The sequence below is a fragment of the Scomber japonicus genome, chromosome 5 (assembly GCF_027409825.1).
Source record: "Scomber japonicus isolate fScoJap1 chromosome 5, fScoJap1.pri, whole genome shotgun sequence".
In the NCBI taxonomy this organism is placed as follows: Eukaryota; Metazoa; Chordata; class Actinopteri; order Scombriformes; family Scombridae; genus Scomber; species Scomber japonicus.
In genome coordinates this window covers 35,090,252-35,109,687 of record NC_070582.1, presented here as the reverse complement: position 1 = coordinate 35,109,687, position 19,436 = coordinate 35,090,252, and the positions used below count along the sequence as shown (strand labels likewise).

At 39.6% G+C, this 19,436-nt stretch overlaps 1 protein-coding gene across 1 annotated transcript; it reads right to left on the bottom strand.

Moving 5' to 3' along the window:
* Positions 1 to 1,547: 1,547 nt before the first annotated feature.
* LOC128359521 (carbohydrate sulfotransferase 1-like) lies at positions 1,548 to 7,650 on the bottom strand. Its single transcript, XM_053320012.1, has 5 exons — positions 7,282 to 7,650; positions 6,782 to 6,995; positions 6,428 to 6,654; positions 4,376 to 4,593; positions 1,548 to 1,884 (listed from the first exon to the last, which is right to left on the bottom strand). Exons 1-5 carry the CDS (start codon positions 7,636 to 7,638, stop codon positions 1,548 to 1,550), a joined length of 1,353 nt encoding a protein of 450 aa, XP_053175987.1. The 5' UTR covers positions 7,639 to 7,650.
* Between the last annotated feature and the right edge of the window lie 11,786 nt (positions 7,651 to 19,436).

The window sequence follows — 19,436 nt, the reverse complement described above, 5'->3', positions numbered from 1 at the left end:
TAGACTAAATGATGCATATGACGCTAGCTCAAAATTACGCTGAACCATTGCTTTAAGCTAGCATTAGCAAGAATTTACAGAGAAAAATTAACATGGGGGTATGCCCAATATGACAATAATGCCTGCCAGAAATCCAATAATTTAATTCATTAAATATCACTTAAATTTAAGTCATTTACTGCCACCAGGTCCTTAGTAGTTAGTATTGTTATTATAATTATTAATATTACATTAACTTTACATTATGATGCCACTTCCCAGCTGAACAGGTTTTTAGAAATATAGCCTATCATTTATTTATATATTGTAAAAAATTGTTCTAACTTCCACTTAAATTATTTATTATGTGTGATGTACTGTTGTTGTTTTTATGTGTGTCTCGTAAGGTGTCCTTGAGTGCTTTAAAAGTCTGTAAGTAAAATGCATTATTATTATTATCATAGATAGATAGATAGACTTTATTCATCCCCATAGTGGAAACTAATGTATCCAATAGCTCATACATAAACACAAAACACATACGCATAAATAAATAAGAACAAATAATATATACAAAAAGCCTAACAGTTAAAAATAATTTATACCACCATAATTTATACAATGTTTTAGCTCAGCTTGATAAAGGCATTGTAATATCAATAATTTGGTGTAATAATTGTCAGAATGGTGTAATTAATAACGAGGCAACAGCATATGTGGAATAGTTAAAAATAGTAGAAAAGTTAATAATAATGATGATGATGATGATCTGACAATATTTTAAGATTACGATGACTTCCAGAGGGAAATAGAAAAAAAAATCCAAGTCCATAGTCCATACATGCCCACGTGTGTGTGTGTGTGTGTGTGTGTGTGTATATATATATATGTGTGTACAGATATGTGGTGTGTGTGTATACATACATAAACTGTATATACACACACATACCTGTATATGTGGTGTCTGTGTATATATATATGGATATATACGTGTGTGTATACATAATATATACACACAAACATATGACTGTGTGTGTGTGTGTGTGTGTGTGTGTGTGTGTGTGTGTAGAGGGCAAAGGGGCAGCGGCTCTAGCCACTTTGCCACTTTAGCTACATCCCATGTCCCCTTTCAAAAACTGCACATGGTGAAACTCAATATAATAAATCATAAAACTAGAATACTAATCTCCCTACTGTATCTTATGTACTAAATCTTAATAAATATTAAATACATTTTTTAATTTCAAGTTGTACTGTAAATAAATCTGGCTTAAATATGGCAAATGGTACTTCTTGGGAACTAAGGGAGGTTAGGATTGCTACTGAGGTAGCTGATTGCTCAAAGGGGAAAATAAATAAATCACAGATTACATGACCTTGTCAGTGGAGATGATTTTATAGAACTTTGTTTCAAACAGAAGGATGGACACAATTCTTCATCCACCACGGTCATAGTGAACAGCTTAACATCAGTGTAACAGCTTTGAGTACATAAACTCCATAAACTACTTTACTGTCCAGTCATGCTGGATTCTTAAACCCACATTGAATGTATTTATGTCATCAGTTTAGAAAAATGGAAGGAACGTCCTGTCCTCCACCAAAGAGTGAGACAGGTTTCTCAGTTCTCTGGGGGAGAAGACTGTCTTGTATCCAAGAAGCTCCAGAAGAGGTTGGCAGGCAGTCTGAGTGTAAACCACCATGTCGAAGGACAGCTTCACCCTCCAGTTCTCTGCATTAGCTGCAGAGTCCCGAACTGTGGTGAACTTCTGCCGAGCAGAAAGATCACTGCTGCCCCGGGTGTTGTTGATAATCCAATCCTTTACACTGTGGTCCAGAACTAGACCAAGAAAGCTGTAGAGCTCCCTGGTCTTCTGGAGGGGAAATCTGGCCAAGTCTTCATATCTGACCAAAGACAGGAAAGATATAAAAGATAATTCAGTTAAAAAAGAAAAAATACAGACGAAATAATCCTTCCAATACCCAAATAAACACATTTTAGTTCATGGGCCTAGACCCAAAATTGAATGTACTGGTATCATCTCTTCGGGCAAATTCTAGTTGGGATTATTTAAATTCCTATACATCCATAGATTATGTTTTGATTTGATAGACCTTGCTGAGTAGTATACCCCCTTAATGTATTGACTGCTGTCATTAAAAACCAGGAAAATGCTTTCCCTTGAAATAATCTTTTTTATTATTTCCTCTCCATGGTGTGTGTCTGGACTACTGGCTGTTACATGTAGAGAGGCTTTAATTTGAGCACAATTGGGAAAATGAAATCAATCAATCAATCAATAAAAAACAGGAATTGAGGAAATACTATCCTAGTTCTCATGAATCTGCACTGAGGAAACACCAGAGGTAGGATGAAAATGTAAAAATTAAGTATACCCAAATAAAATAAAAGGTAATAAAAGATGAAGTAATACAATTAAGCCACTTAAAATAAAGTGGGTTAAACCAGAAATGTGAGGAGGGATATTAAAAGACAAATAGAAATAAGGTGTTGAAAAGTATGTAGCAGACTGATTTTAAATAGGGTGTGGGTCAGATTTATAGAAAGTGGTTTAGGTCGGGTTCAGAATTAATAAGTGATGCTGTTGGATAACGAGTTTGGTGCTAGTGCTAGGGGTGGGCGATATGGCAAAAATATCATATCATGATTTTATCACAATTCTTTTTTACATTGATTTTTGAGACTAATTTGCAAGTTTCTGAACAGTGCTATGTGTTACATAGACAAATCCCAACTCAGGGCCCACTTGAAAATCTCAAAAATGTTTGTGGCCCACCTCAGACCCAATAAACATAACAGAGGCCAAATAATGCGTTATCAGACCACTTTTTTTATTTTGATGAGAAAGAGAAGTGCTTAAACAACATGTTGCTGCTTGGATGTCCCTGAGTTGTTAAAGTAACATTAAATTATAGATAATAATTTAAAGAAAACAACTACTGTAAATGTTAATGTCTGATAGCTTTAACAAAATAACACACATGTACTGTATGCTACACAAAAATAGGTATTTTCTGTAAATAAAAGCTAAATAATAATAATGGTTTATTTTTGTAGTCAGTTTTACTTTTACCATCATTAGGCTTCCATACTAACTATGTGTGCTAGATCCCCCTGCTGCTCTCTCAGCAGGTAGAAGCTGATAGTTCACTAACTATAACCAGGGAGCACACTGCAACAAGGTTAATGATCCACACAGTGACATTATATCATTGATATGACGCACAAAAGCCATAGAAAACCCATCATTTTATGTGCATGTGCATACATGCGCATGCACACTTCGTGCAACCTCGGCAGGATGCAGCAGTGTGAACTGCTCCTACACTTTAGAAGATTTAGGTGTGATTGGTCTAATAAGCAGGAACACAGATCTATCAGGACGCTGTGCTCTCACATGCGCTGCATTGATAGTCACACACACACACACACACACACACACACTCAGTCACTCCAGTGTGCACTGTTGCTTGCTTGCTCCAGATTCCGGGAGATTTGCGAGCGTCAAGGAGCCGCTATAAATATGCTGGAGACTCACAGAACGTCCAGAGGAGTTGGGTTGTCTGCTTTTATCCTCCCCCTACTTCAGTAGCTTATGAAGGGAGGGGGTAGGTTGTGTTATGAAGCCTACACCGAAGCCAAAGCAAAGTTATATGGTTAACTAGCTGCTAGCAACTTCTAATGAAATCGGTCAAGTGATCAATATAGTTAATGTCACGTTACTTCAAGCACCGCCGCTGCTGAATGTACCACAGTGTTATGTTTTCTCTCAAGTGAACAGACAGAGACAATAATGCAAGGGCATAGAGAATTTAAACATTTTAATGAAATTCACATGGTGTGTTCTTCATCATACACTATAACATGACTTATGATTAATGGCTGTGTGTGTTACTTAGTGGCTGTTTTCTAGCTCCACATAGTGAACACAAGAAGTGTTATTTCATTTCAAAAGCCTGCGTATGAGCGCGGCCTCCGACTGTGCTACAGCCCAAGATGCATGGGGTGCAAGGGCCTGATCATCGCTGCTTGCAGCCTTAATTTTTATTTGTTGTCCCAAAAACTTCAGATCTTGCTACAATGCAATAACCCTCCCTGAATCATTAGGGATTTGTGGAAGCTTCTCCTTAGCAAGTTTTGTTTCATTTCATCCATTACTGACCATGGCACAGGTCAGACTGCTGAAGGCAAATGTTTTTCAGCTACTCTAGTGGAGTCAAAAAAACAAAAATACAGAGTTGGAAATAAGCATATTTCTCCTTTAAGTCATCCTACTGACTAAAGAATGCATCAGAGTGGCTCATCAGAACTTAGCACTCTGGATTACACCATGTAAACAGACTGTATGTCCACAAATATAGTTCCTGTCCTCACCTGAGCAACATGTACCTCCCTCTGAGCCAGGCCGGTCTAGCAAGGCCTGTGGACACAGACCTGCGGAAGTCCTCACAAACTGTGTTGATCTGTCCCAAATCTAGGTTGTGTGGTCGACGTCCAGTTGCTCTCCACAGACGCCACAGCCTGTAGGTGTCTCGAAATGTCTCAATACGAGATGCCAAAATACCTCGTGGATCTCGAACCAGCTGGACCACCTGATGATGATGAAACTGGGTGGTTACAACAGTACAGATGTCTCTTAATGTCTCTACAAACCATCATGTGTTTAAAGGTGACAACAGCACTCCAATAGGTAACAACAGTACTCCAACATTAGAAATATTAATAGTGATATAATGAATAGTATGGCAGTAGTGCAACAGTATTGGAAATTACTGGAATGATTAAAGGATAATTCCAGCTTAATACAACCTTCTCACTACAAAATCCATTCAGCAGCTGTTCTCCAGCTTTGATCATCACATGAAACAGATGGAGTTTGTCTAATGTTAGTTTGTAGTCCAAATTTACATTCAAAATCATATGAATATTGCACAGTGTTCTAGGAATATATTTTCTTTCACTTCACTTAATGTTGTACTTTTAATATGCATATGGGTAGATTAATCATAACTACTATTTAACTAATTGGGCATATTGTCCTCCTGTGTTGTCACACATCCCCTGTGAAATGAGTGATTATATACAATTTGATGTAAACTCTGATGTCATAGGCTGACACTGCAAAACCAAGCTCCTCCAGAAGAGCTTTTGCAGCCCCTTTATAGGATTTCTTCATGGCACCCCTTCTGGGAAACCATCAGCTGTCATCACCAGTCTTAACTGTATATTTAACACAGTTAGACAGGGAGCCTGTCGTTCTTCTGCACAGCAGTTCCCAGCTTCTCTTATAAAGCCTGTGTTTCATATATTGCTATTGTAGGTGTCTATGCGTCTGTACATGTGTTTGGAGTTTCTCTGAGGGACTGAAATCATTGTCACTACATGTTCAATCAATATCAATTTAAAATAGCATTGATTGGCTCATTTAGCCTTCCAACATCCAGTCCACCATATGCTCAGTCTCCCAGCCCCCCCCTCCCCCAACTTAGTAACATCACACTGACCAGGCACTACATCTATTGTTATATGTGGCTGCTGTCCAACCACCAAACAATTATGTTCACTGGTGGAGTTCTAGTTGTGGTGAGCCTTGAATTGTTGCAAAGGAGGCTGAAAAGTTAAATATTGATATTTCGAATAGTTTTTCATATTCATTCGGAAGCAATCCTTGAAGGATGTGAGTATAGAATACTCAAACAAAAGAGTATGAAAGAGTTTTTCAGTCTCTATAATCATTGTTCTCTGTAAGAATCCATGCTCCACTAATATGAGGCATCTACACTCTGAGTTAAACAAACTGAGTCTCTTCCAAAGTTACTGCACCATAAGGGCCAAAATTATGTTGCTGCCCCTCTGCTGTGGAACAACAAGGAAACACAAAGAAGAAACTTCAGATATCATATTCATACATGAAAGATACCCACTTACCCTAACCCTAGCCCTAACCACATATGTGATGGACTTGTGTATAAGTGTAAACCTTTAAATAACATTCTAAATAATTGCATTATCAAAACTCATGTTTTAGCTGTTTTCCAATACTGTAATTTCTCACTGCTTACACACAAAATGAAAACTACCTGTTTTACAAAATCATGTGTGTTAAAGACATATTAAACAATTAAAAGACAAACTGATCAAGTTCATAAAAGGTCAAATTTTGAGAAACATCTTCAAACAAACACACACATTGTTTAGGCTGTTTAAGCTTAAACTGTTGAAACTACAAGCTTGCAAAGTATGCTCACAGAGGTCAACATGGTCCCTTGACATATTACTTCAAAATTATGATAATGAGGTTTGTTCATTACTGATGAACACTGATAATCTTGTGAGCAGAAGACCTATATTTATAGCATTACGTAGACCCCAGTTGGCAGCAATGATAACAAGTTATAGTAATAGATAAACGGATTATTTCTCTACCTTAAGATTGAGTCTTGGGTCCTCAATCAGTGCTCTGAGGTCATTGATTTGGGGAATCCGGACTGTCTTGATGGCTGCATGTCGCTTTGCTCTACAGGTATCAGCAGCTAGTGACACATTGAGTGGCCCACACTTCCTCACACACTCCCCCTCATCAGCCAGCACCTGGCTCTGCTCTCCTGGGCCCAGAGGAGCCTCACATACAGGGGGGGAGCACAGAGACCGGCCTACAGACAGGACACATACAATATAAGAAACAAAAACAGCTGCATACATGAAATAATAATGTAGTATGATCCACATTATGTGAATGAAAGCAGGACAGTGGACCAAGTCCTGATACATGTGCCTTACTAGCTCCTCTTCTGAACAGCTTGTCAGTGGAGTGATTAGCAGGGCGGGGTCGTATGTAACTCTCTAGACTGTTGAGATGACAGTGGTACAGAGACCTGAGCAGGTCCCTGGCTGCTCCCAGCATCACCCTTCTCTCAGCCAGGTTCCGACTCTGGGCCAGGCGAGGAAGCAGTGTTAACTGAACATGGTATAGAGGCTCAAACAGGTAGAAGACCTGGGATATGGAGAGAGAGGCAGTATATGATAGTTAATTACTGTCGGACACAAATCATTTTAGTAGTAAAGCTTGATTTTAGCCCTGATATCACCTAAACAGACCCTTGTAGATCATGCCCCTCCACTTGAAGTGGACTCCAATCAAGTTTTACGCACATATCTCAATAATTAGTATTTAGCTTCTCATGTTTATTGAAATGTGTGATTGTACTTTTGGATTTCTGATGATAATTTGATAAAAAAAAAAAAAAAACAGGCCATATGAATCCATATGATATTCTAACCTCTGGGTTCTGATTGAACAGCTGACCCACAAATGAGGATCCGCTTCGTGTGGTGGCCAGAATAAGGATGTGGGTTCTCTTGTTGGCATTATAGGAGGGGAAGGAGAAGGGGGAGTTGTGTGAGAGGATCTCATCGCAGCCTCGGTCCGAGCTCTCAAATGTCTCCCGGCCCAACCATGTCACATCTTTGAGGCTGCAGTTGACAGGATGACCCGTGGGTGCTAGCTCAGTGGGAGGGTTAGAGCCAACAGAGCACAGCAAGTTGAAGGGCTTGGTGGAGAAGGTGCGGATGGCTGTGTACTGGATGGCTATGGAGGCTAATGCTAGAAGGACCACAGACTTCCAAGAACACTGCATAATGGCTGAACAGATGCATCAGGAGGCTGCAGCACTGTCTGTCAGAGGGAGAAGACAAAGACAAAAGACACAGGGAGGACAGGAGAATGCTCAAATATGTTAAATCTACACTAATCAATAATTTATATGAACAATGAGAAGCCTCATTCAGCTTATTGTTTTACTGTGCACTAAATTGGAAACTAGCTGGTGAACATAGTGAAGCCAGGTGTTTTTCTCAGGAGAGAGCAGGAAGAGCTAAAAGGAGAGTGAATATTGGACTTACTGTCATTGTAGTGGACCGAGGCATAATTCCAGATGAATGCTAACATTGCTCTGAGTCTGCTGGATGTGTAAAGAGGCAGGCCAATATTCATTTCAAAAATAATCAATAATGCGGCTGTTTTAACAGCTGTATCAACAAGATGTATTAACAAAAGCTGCTTGGGAGCCACAGCAATCCGGCAGGCAAAAGTTGAATTTGTTTTTTGTTTTATGTTGTTGTTGTTTTGTTTTTTTTTGGGGGTGGGGGGGTGGGGGAGTAGCATCATGATGTATGCTACTCACAATCGATCCTCATTTCTGTTTCAATACTTTCATGAAAACAGTCTTATTATCTTATCGTTTACTGGATGAAAAAAGAATAATGAAAGAATAGTAAATTTGCTATTTTTTCTGGACATTCAGCACCAAGTGTTTTCTGTGCCTAAACCTAACCAGACTTTAATCACAACATTGTCACATCATAAAACAGAATGCGTTTTTAACAGTGATATGTAACTGTTCCTGAATTCGTACTGAGAGAAAAAAATGGTGTAGGCATGGAAGATGTCTCCAATTGAAATATTTTACTTTGTAAGTCACAAAAATAAATACAAAATGTGTGTTTATGTATACTAATCTATAAATGTTGTGACTATTTCCACAGTTGGCTGCTATGAGATTGTTGAATATCCACTCAAGCCCTACATGTTCAGTCTTTTCTGGACTTTTGAATAGTTTTATTGTTGACAGCCAATCCCATGCGGCGAAACCAACAATAAATTGGTCTACAAATGATTTGCTTTAGTCTGCACTTTGGGAGAGCACTGCACTAGATCATCATACAGTATGATACAGTATCATATTATATTATATTGTATTATATTTCGTAATTTGAAGTCTGTCCTTTTTTGTGGATTACATTGCAGATCACTATTCCGTTTCAAAGGTATGGACATAGAATGAGGAGACAGAGTTGCTCCACAAATAAGCTGGTTACAGATCTGGATCAACTACATTAGTTAAAAAACTAAAAAACTAAAACTACACAGTCTGTGTGGTGTCCTCCAGCTTCGATCCTGTTAGAGCCCAGGGACTCCTGCCAGGGCATACACCTCAACTCTGTGAGTGCTACTGGCATGATCTTACCTGCTGCCTGCTCTGTCTTTGGTGACCCTGAGCCCTGTTGCCCTACACATTCTGTCTGTACCTGTTCAGTTACCTTGTGGACTAAAATAAAGATCATTTAAAACTGCTCACTGGTGTTCTGTGCTGCAATTGGGTCCTGCCACTGATATCTGTTACAGGTGAGGCACCACAGCATCTGTGTGGTTTTGTGGTGTGCAGCTGCATGCACAGTGAACTCACAGGAAATGTGAAAATATGTAGCACAAAGTGAGTTGCTTTTTTTTTCCTTTTGTGGAAAAGGAAACCTGCTCTGCTGCGACTTGATTTTTATCAACAAGAAAAGCATCTGAACATCTGTGGTTAACAGTGACGTGCGGTCAGGGGAGGCAGGTGAGGCCGTGCCTCACCTGTTATCATGGAAAAAGACTTAAAAATGAAAAAAATAATAAATGGTTATATTTGTCCAGTGATTTGCACTATAACGTTATTTTCTATCTAACTTTACCAGTTTCGGATTATTTTTAATTCAAAATCGCTGAATTTTCACATGTACTGATCAAACACTGAAAAGAGACGCGCAGTGAGGCAGCAGCGAGACGAGCCTCACCATGGATTGCGCAATGACTCGGCTTACTGCGCTGGCATGCTATGCAGTGAGACAGTACAGCTGTACAGCTATCTGTCTGTATGTCGCTATTAACATGTTCAAACACTTTTACTATATGAACTAAATTTCCATAGTGTAGCTGATGATATAATGTACAGTGTTTGTAGTGTGTTTCGTGTGCTGAGCCTGACCCTAACCCATAAAACGGCTGCAAAAAGTCACTAAGTGAGGCACGCAGTTCTCCGGCCTCATGGCAGGGGGCGCTCCTCATCCCAGTGATTCTTATTACGACTCATTAGCTGCAGAATAAGTAAAGGTAAGACCATAATAACGTTTTTTAAATTAAATGTGTTTTTGTGTGCTACAGTTTGTATGTGTAAAGAAAGCTGATATGAGATTTTAAACATAACTTGTTAACTGCTGCCAATCAAATGGTGAATAAGTTACTCTGTAGGGTTCATATGTTTGTAAATCTGATTGTGATGAAGTCAGTGCCTCACCAGACATGAACCTCACCGCACATCACTGGTGGTTAAGTTACACACACACACACACACACACACACACACACACACCAGACTGGTTATAACTCCATATTCTTTTTTATGAATGACATGTCAGGTTAGCCCGACATCAGCCTTTCATTCACTCTTACTAGTTGGCAAGTGTGTCATTCAGCGGTGATTTTAGACCCTTTTTTAGGGTGCTCTAGCACTCATAAATTTGATCTCAGAAACCCTAAATATTGTCAGTGTTTCCCTTCTATAGACGTGGCAGCCCACCGTCTTTATAATTCACCTATGCCCCCGTCTCTGGTGATCTCATTTCTGGTCTCTGGTCGCTGCTCTTCGGTTACTACTTTATTCCTCCTCACTGTTCTGTGCTAAAAGTCTAGACACTGAACAGGGACAGAGTTGCTCTGCCAGTAAGTGGCTACAGAAGTAATCACAGAGCTCAACTCAACTCAACTTTATTTATATAGCACTTTAAGTGTGCTGTACATAAATAGATTTAACACAGGAACATAAAACAATTAACAGGAAATAAATACTAAAATAATGGTTTATTGTTTTTAAAACAAATTAAAAACAAACAAACCATAAAACACTAAAACAGGAGCAGATTGGTTGAAAGCCAAGGAATAAAAATGGGTTTTAAGACGAGTTTTAAAAATGCAGAGCTGGTGCTTCAGTGTCATTGACCGTGTTAAACCAAAAAACACCGGCTTGACTGACGCTGCAGTCGAGCGAGCTACAGTGAATGAAGAGAGGGAGCACTGACAGTAAGAAAGCTTGTGAATCAGATCAATAAAACGTTGTTTTCTGAATGTTTCACAGCGGTTATGTTCAACAGCACTAAACATCCCCACCTCCGCTCAGCCTCAAACCTCTGAAACACCTGCGTGCTGTTTAAAACACAGCAGCATTATGCTGCTTTAGTGCTTGTCTTAATGAGAGATCTTTATTTCCATCTGTACAATAAATAACTCTGACCCTGATCCCCTTGTCATCTAGAAGTCTTTTATTGATAAGTAAAGACAGTTTAATTACAAGAAACAATGTAGAAAAATGTGATGCAGTCCAATGCATCTTAATGATGCATTGGACTGTACACTTTTTTTCAGGGGGTGCTGGACCCCCTAGAGGGTCAGATTGAGGTCCACCCACCATCGTCTCTCAAAATTCTGTGGGAAACACTGAACTATTTTTTTTTAACACTTGCAGGGTGTTGAATGTCAAGTTCTCAGTAGGAGCTGAGCCCCCCTAAAATTCTGATCCTAGAATCGCCCCTGGTGTCATTATAATAAACACCCACACACACTACAGAGCTCAATTTAGCCAGAATCCAGCACACTGGTGTAGTATGTAAAAGCGCACATTATGCTGGCTTTGGTTGGTTCTGTGTAAAAAAGCAAAGGCTACATAACATTTATTTCTGGCTATGATGCAAATCTCTGTAGAAAAGGGCCTTATGGTACCGAGAGCAAAGCTAAGCACTCCCTGTGTATGCTGCACATAAACAACTCAATTCAATGACTTAAAATGTGCTATATCATCATCGCTATTGTTTTTGGGTTATAGAATGACCAATATCGGGGTATAATATTTTGATCATATCACCTGGCCCTATCACCAAATGTGTATTAATCCACTACTGAAAACTGTACTAATCAAATACCATATGTTCTCCTGTTTGAGTGTTGAGGCAAAACAGTAGCCAGCTGTTGTGGTTCACTCAAAGCTGTATCTGAAATGACTCTTATGTTCTTTCATTCTGTATTTTCTGTACAACCAATTGTGTATGCTAACTAATTGTGGAATTATCATCATTACCTGCATATGACGTCAGCTGACTTTAACGGCTATAGCACATATGCCTAAGGTAGTAAGATGTGTAAATAAGTTTCTATCTATCTATCTATCTATCTATACAGTGTCAACACTAGGCTATATGTTAGCACAACAATGCGGGACCAAACCTAGTCTGTCATTATGTCACGCTATAAGACAGAGCTGCATTTTCCTCACATTGCTGACACACACATATTAACGCTGACACAAAACATTAAGCTTGTGGTCAGCATTCCAGCATTGCCTCCACGCAAGTCTCCTTAGTAGCTCAACACCACTGCTTCCACCAGGCTTCACGTTACATGAATTACCTCTCTTCTGTGTGCTTGCCATCAGCAGGAGGCGGCAGGATGGCTGTGGAGGAGACATGACGCTGCTGCTGCTGCTGTGTGACTCCGCCGCTAACCCGCGTCTGTCTGTGATCCACACAGAGAGGAGGACAGGAGATAATCCAAACCAAATATGATCCCGTTTCAGAAATGCTTCGGAACGGCAGTCACATCTACATCAACAGGCTGCCTGACAAGCAGCTTTATGACATACAGGTCTCTCTCTCTCTCTCTCTCTCTCACGCACACACACACACACACTCTCTCTGTCTCTCTCTCTCTCAACCGTTTATAGCCTAGAATATTCCAACCTTCGGCATTTACCTCATGTCATTCAAACATCACAAAAAGGCGTTTAAGGACGTAGGTTTGTCAAAAGTCTGTCTACAAACATGAATTAGCCTATGTCCCCATGCGAAAATCATGGTCTTTAACCATCGTGTCGTCCTCCTGGGTCAAATTGACCCCGTCTGTTTTGACTTTTCCTTCTTTCCTTCCTCCCTCCTTCTTTCCTTCCCTCCTTCCTTCCTTCTTTCCTTCCTTCCTCCCTCCCTCCTCATTCCTTATCTCCTTCCCTCCTTCCTTTCTCATTCCTTCTCTCTTTCTTTCCTCCCCCCTTCCTTCTTTCCTCTTTTCCTTTCTCCCTCCTACCTTCCTTCCTTCTTCCTTCATTTCTCCCTCCCTCCTTTATTTCCTTCTTCCTCCCTCCCTCCCTTCCTTCCTTCTTTCTTCCTCCCTTCCTTTCTTGACTCGAGGACAACAGGAGGGTTAAGTCACTAGAATAAAATTAAATACAAATATGTCTAGCCTCCCCATATGCCAAATTCATACGTGATATTTAATAGATAGCCATGTTGTAGGCCTATGTTGTAGGTCTTAATCTATCAATCTGAATTTTAATCAAAATAAGCCTACCTCTGTTTTTATTGTGAAATGTTATAAGTATACTAGTGGAACCTAATACTATTGGTTTTGAGACATTCTTATTTGAAACACATTCATATGGCCTACTGTGTGAATGTAAGTGAGACCAAATTCACACCATATCAGCACATGGTTAGTGTTGCTGAGTGCAGTCACGTCAACATGATTCATGTAGCATTCAGACAGTTTTTTTGCTTGTTTTTAGCATTCAGCCAGTTCCAAGCCAGGCGGGGAGTTCCTGTCGTCTGAAAAGAAGCCAATGCGGAAGTAACTTAGAGCTGCATTCTATCAAAAGGCCACCAGGGGGCGATCGTTTTGTGTTCAAAAAGACTTCCGGCTCTATACAAGTCAATGGAGAATTCACCAACTTCTCACTTGATTTCTAACCTCAGTAAACGTTTTCAAAATGTGTTTATGGTCTCAATCGCTAGTTTAAAGCCTTCTTCAATGCAGTATGATGTTCATTTGTGAAATTTTGGCCTCTCTGATTTTATATTTGACGATAAAGAAGGCTAGGTGGCTACGTTGTGATTGACCAATGTCCTTGAGATCCAGCCCTCTCAACCAATCGCAGCCTCCCCGCTCCGCCGTTGGTCCCGCCCATACTTCCGTCCATGACTCCGCCTCATGCCCATATAAGTAGAATCCATGTTCTTTTTTTCCCGGCATGCACCTGAAATTTTCAAGATGGCGCTGCCTAGATTCGATACTATTGGCTTCCGAGCAGCAGTCCACAAACCAATGGGTGACGTCACGGATGTTACGTCCATTTCTTATATACAGTCTATGTTCCAAGCAGACTGTCATAGAGAGACACGTCATCTCAGTTCTTTTTCCTTTTCAAAAAATCTTTATTTAACACAACACACAACATACAAACTCATTAATACAGCGACAGTTCAAGAATAGAGTTTGGGGGAGTTTTTAAATCAGAAAATTCAAATAAAGAGCACAAATGACAAGTTTTAAAAGCTTTCTTATTTGTTTCAATCTGAATTGGTTTTTAATGTACGTCTGTTGTTTACTTTCCTTTTTAAAAGCCACAAATAGGATGTATATTTTCCTAAAATGATCATCAAATTAATTAGGTATAATTCTTCATGTTTTTTGCTATTGTTGTTGTTGAAGCCGAACAGTACATCTTTCCAGCATAGAGAAAAATCAGGGTTAATATTGTTTATAATATAACGGGAAACATCTTTACATACAGATACAGTTCACATAAAGAGCAATCAACACGTCCTTTTTAAACCTAAGAAGATAGGGGTTTGCAGGATAATATTTATGTTTAGGTTTAAAAGATGGTAAATGGCCTGTACTTATATAGTCATTATGACCGCTCAAAATGCTTTTTATATTACATGTCTCATTCACCCATTCATACACTTTGGACAGAGGCTAAGGGCTGGAGGAGACGGGAATTGAACTGCCAATCTTCCAATTCGAGGACAACCGCTCTACCTTCTGAGCCACAGCCACCTGGTGGGTGTAAGAGACTTCCCTTACTTTGTTAGTAAGAAGGTACTTCAATCAATCAATCAATCAATATTTATTCATATAGCGCCAAATCACAACAAAAGTCATCTCAAGGCATTTTACACATATTGCAGGTCTAAACCGTACTGGGTGGCCATCTGCCTCGACCGGTGGGGGTAGAGAGGAGATTGTATGGAAGATTCCAAATAGTTCCCCAAATCAAGTTCTTAACAAATCTAGATCAATAGGATATTACAGAATGGGGATTTCACTCTGGAATAATGAACATATGTTATGATTGTTTTTTCTTGAAGTAATAAATAAAACAAATATTAAATATGTAAATAAACTACGTCAATGCTGTGGTTCATGCCCCCCCCCCTGTAATTCATAGTTTTCACATGATGTCACATTCGTATGGGAATTCTCTCCTGGAGGGCAAAAGGAGACTTCCGCTGCCCATCAGGTTCATGCTACCAGCTCTGTTGGTTTGTTTTCTACAATCCTCGGCAATTGTTGTGCAATCAGATGTACTAACACTTTGGGGGTCCTCCATCATAAAAATGTTTCCAATTTGAATCCCGAGACTATAGTGACATAAAATCAAGGAAATAATTAAGTTGGTCATAATGATATTTTTTTATAAAATCTGGACTGAATTATCTCAGAAGTCTGTAAGACACAGTTTCAAAATTGTGAAAGCTTTATTCTATTTGTGGTGGCATGGTCATCAGATTATCACACACATGTATACCTGACATATGACATAGTTTCTCATTTGTATCAGAGAAGATGAATAATAAGAATTCCCATTACAGTTCATACTGTAGAGAGGACTGGTCTGTTTTTGGGTGTTACTGTACACCTGAGTCTCTTATGGACAGGAGCTGACTAATAAAAGCCTGGCTGCATCATTTATAAACTGGCTTATAAAACTGACAAATATTCTACTTTTTGAGGAGTAGTCATTGGTCTGCTGCTGAGGACTTTGGGTACATTTCCAGTTTCACAGACTGATATTTTACAGTCAGTTGTATTTATATTCAGTATTTATGTTCAGTATAATTTGTTCTGATTATAAACATGAAAGAACAGATACTGCTCACTAAATAATGATCACTCCACCTCCTCTCCTGACATCTGTATGACAGTGAGTCAGAGACAGGAGCAGGATGCAGAGAGCAGAGATCCTTTGCTGTGGTGAGTGATGAAAGGGATTTGACCATTTAAAATAATTTGTCAATAAGAAACATTTCCATATGTCACAGCTGTGATGTATGGATTCATTAATTTCTATACTAGCTTTTTAATATCTTCTAACATTTGATCTAGGTCCAAACGCTTCCTCTGGATATAATTACAAAATCTACCCATCATTTACTCACAGTATAGTCAGATCAAAGTGTCAAAACACCTGTTAAAAGGCACCAGAATACAGGAAATGACAGGTGTGTCTTCCTGAAATAAAAGCAAACAGACAGAGGAAGAGAGTGCACCAGAGAGCATGCGAGAGAGAGAGAGGCCAAGCAACCATCCAGGTGCAACACTGCCCCTACAGGGCCACACATAACACCCCCATCCTAAGATTGTAAATAGCAGGAGGTCACAGATGTTAGTTACCAGGGTGGCCGCGGGTCCTTAAAAAGTCTTAAAAAGTAAATCAATTTTCATGAAAATAAGGCCTTAAAAAGTATTAAATTGTCTTAAATTCAGATTGCATGGGTCTTAAATATTTGAGTCTCGTGTCGCCACGAAAATGCGGGCAATCTGTTTTGTTAGGTCGAATATTTTTTCTCCGGTGCTGCGTTGTGCTGCGTTGTCTATGGTTAGGTCAGAGCGTAGTCTACTGCGCAGCTCGTATTGCGCAGCTCTTGATGGCGTAGGGTAAAGCATCTACAGGTGGGCCTAATTCAGCACTGATAGCCACTCGACTTAAACATGGGGAAATGCAAGTTCAATCACAAATGGCTAGAAAGGAATGAATACTCTTGGTTACGATCGGTGCCTGGCAGTGTGTATGAAGCTCAGGGCCTGAATTTTAGCGCGGGATTGCGGGTATTGCGCACAATTTAATTGATTCCCGCAAATCCAACACTTATAATGCGGGAAATTCCCGCACACATTTACAGCGATGTATTAATGTTCAACCAATGTCTGCAGCGGGCCGGAACTGCTGTGTCCGACTGTCTGACTGCGACCCTGAACACACCTGTAGCTCCCTCTGTACCTCCCGCTAGCTTAATACAGACACGCTAACAGTGATATTAAGTTTAAGGAACAAACACAGACCGCTGGTTAAAACATAAATCTACATAATCTGAGGCAGAACCTATGGGCAGAACCTGCTCAGAAAAAAACAGCAGAGTCCGCAAAACTAATGAAAACAGCGCCATGTGATGTCACCATTAACAACGTTAATCCTCAGACAGGTAACTGTGACGTTACTATACACTATGCTGCGGTGCTGCGCGTTTCATTAGCTGATGTTACACAACATCAATTTTAAGTCACTCAGAGGTTTCTCATTCAACAGACCTAAAGAGAGAGAGTGAGGCATTCAACAAAAAACATGACGCTACTGAAGCTGAATATAACTACTTAACTGTATAATACTAGATAAGTAATTACTATAAAATATAGTTCAGAGAATAAGTTAACTACATAAAATAGACTCACTGGCTTCCAATCTAATTTAATCCAATACAGCAGCTCTGCTATAAATTCTACTTTTATGAAGTTTATACATTTTTTGACAAGAAGGTGAAAATTCAGCTTTATGTTCATTATTGAGAGATTAGGGTGCATTATATTGAAAGGTGTTCCTAATATTTTGTCCACTCCATTAACATACATGAGGAGTCACACCACCACCACTTAGTACAGCCGCAGTAATTTAATTTAGGACAGTGATGACATTTTTGTGATCTTTTTGCATGACACACATTTAGCCGATGTTCTTAAACTCAACCGTCATTTGTCATTTTACCATACTGTCAGTGTGTTTACTTGGAAATATTACTGTATTTCCATCGTACGTTTGGTCTTAAATTTCATTTAGAAGTGGTATTAAAAGGTCTTAAAAAGTCTTAAATTTAACTTGTTTATACCTGTATACAAGTTACCAGCACCTTGATGATGTGTCAGCCTTTAATGTGACTTGTGGACATCTGTTTATGATTTGACTTTTCTGCCTGGAAATATCTGTGGACATATACCTCTTATTTAAAAAGGTCTTCTGCATCTTCACTGGTGTCTTCATGCCTGGCAAAGGTGACATAGAGCACTCGGACTCTCAGTGAATCTACATCTGATAAACTATTGGAGGGGCAGTTGTCCACTGTCACAACCCAGCTCTAAAGCCGTGACAAAATAAAGAGAGATCAAAGGCTACACTAAACAATTAAAATAATTTATAAAATAAATACAAATATTTAAACAATTATATAATTTAAAAGAAATTAACATAAAGAAATAACGCAAATGAACTAAGGAAAAACCATGAGGTGTGAGTATCAGTTAAATCAGTGATGAGTGCACGTGTGTGTGCACGGGTGTGTAAAATAAAAATGTTGGGTGAAAACAAAATGAAAATGCGCCGGAGCAGCGACAAAAAACAGATCACTATAGACAGGCCAGGGGACTGCCACACCCCCCTCCACCAAGTCACCATAATTACAACACAGTAATAATTAGTCTACAACCCTAAAAGCATTTTTTAAAACTTATCCCAGGACAGTAAACTAATCCCAAAAACCCATACTTACATTACCACTGTCCTGTCTGACAAGTACAACAGTCTACAGTGAATCATGGCTTCTCCAGCGGTCCAACATCCCCTACAAACACAACCCAGCTAGCATTGCACCTAAGAAGCAATTTAAGACGCAAATGGGGCAAAAAGAGAACCAGAGAGAAAAAAATACAATTCACATTTTAGTCACTTATTATAATTACATAGTGGACTCGAAGAGAAGGACAACTCAGGGCTATGTGTGTAATATGGTTTAAGTAAATTCACATGGCAAAGCTGAGTCAGTTTTCTCCAATGAGGTCAACACCTCATTGGCAGGTACTAGAACACTGTGCTCCCAGCATGCACGCTTACTTGTGGTTCCTAGTATCTTTAAAAGCCTTCAGCTATCAGGCTCCTCTCCTGTGGAACCATCTTCCAGATTTGGTCCGGGGGGCAGACACCCTCCCTACATTTAAGAGTAGGCTTAAAACTTTCCTTTTTGATAAAACTTTCCTTTTTGATAACCTAAACTTCTTCCCCGGAGTTGTCTGTGCTTTCTGGTCTCACAGGTAATCTGGGCCTGTAGACGTCCGGATGACGGATTCCAGTCCCGGACCTTCTAGCTTCATTGTTGATTTTCATTGTGCTTCTCTCCTCTGTCCTTCCTTTCTCTCCTCTCAATCCCAACCAGTCGAGGTAGATGGCCGCCCACTCTGAGTCTGGTTCTGCCTGAGGTTTCTTCCTGTTAAAAGGGAGTTTTTTTTCTTGCCACTGTTGCTCATGTAGGAATGTTGGGTCTCTTTAAAGTTAAAACTTGAAGAGTTCGGTTTAGACCTACTCTATGTGTAAAGTGCCTTGAGATAACTGTTGTGATTTGGCGCTATACAAATAAAGATTGATTGATAAAGACTGATTAAACCCTTCCTAAAACTCTGCAGGCCAGTGTCTTTTTCAGGTAAGCCAAGGTTAACCTTGGGAGTGATAGCTTTAGGGACGGGTGCAGCTAGACC

Coding starts and splice junctions, on each gene's coding strand:
- LOC128359521 (XM_053320012.1), bottom strand. CDS start 7,638: ATGCAGTGTTCTTGGAAGTCTGTGGTCCTTCTAGCATTAGCCTCCATA. Junction 6,996..7,281: donor TGTTCAATCAGAACCCAGAG/GTTAGAATATCA, acceptor TCCATATCCCAG/GTCTTCTACCTGTTTGAGCC. Junction 6,655..6,781: donor GCTGTTCAGAAGAGGAGCTA/GTAAGGCACATG, acceptor TCCTGTCTGTAG/GCCGGTCTCTGTGCTCCCCC.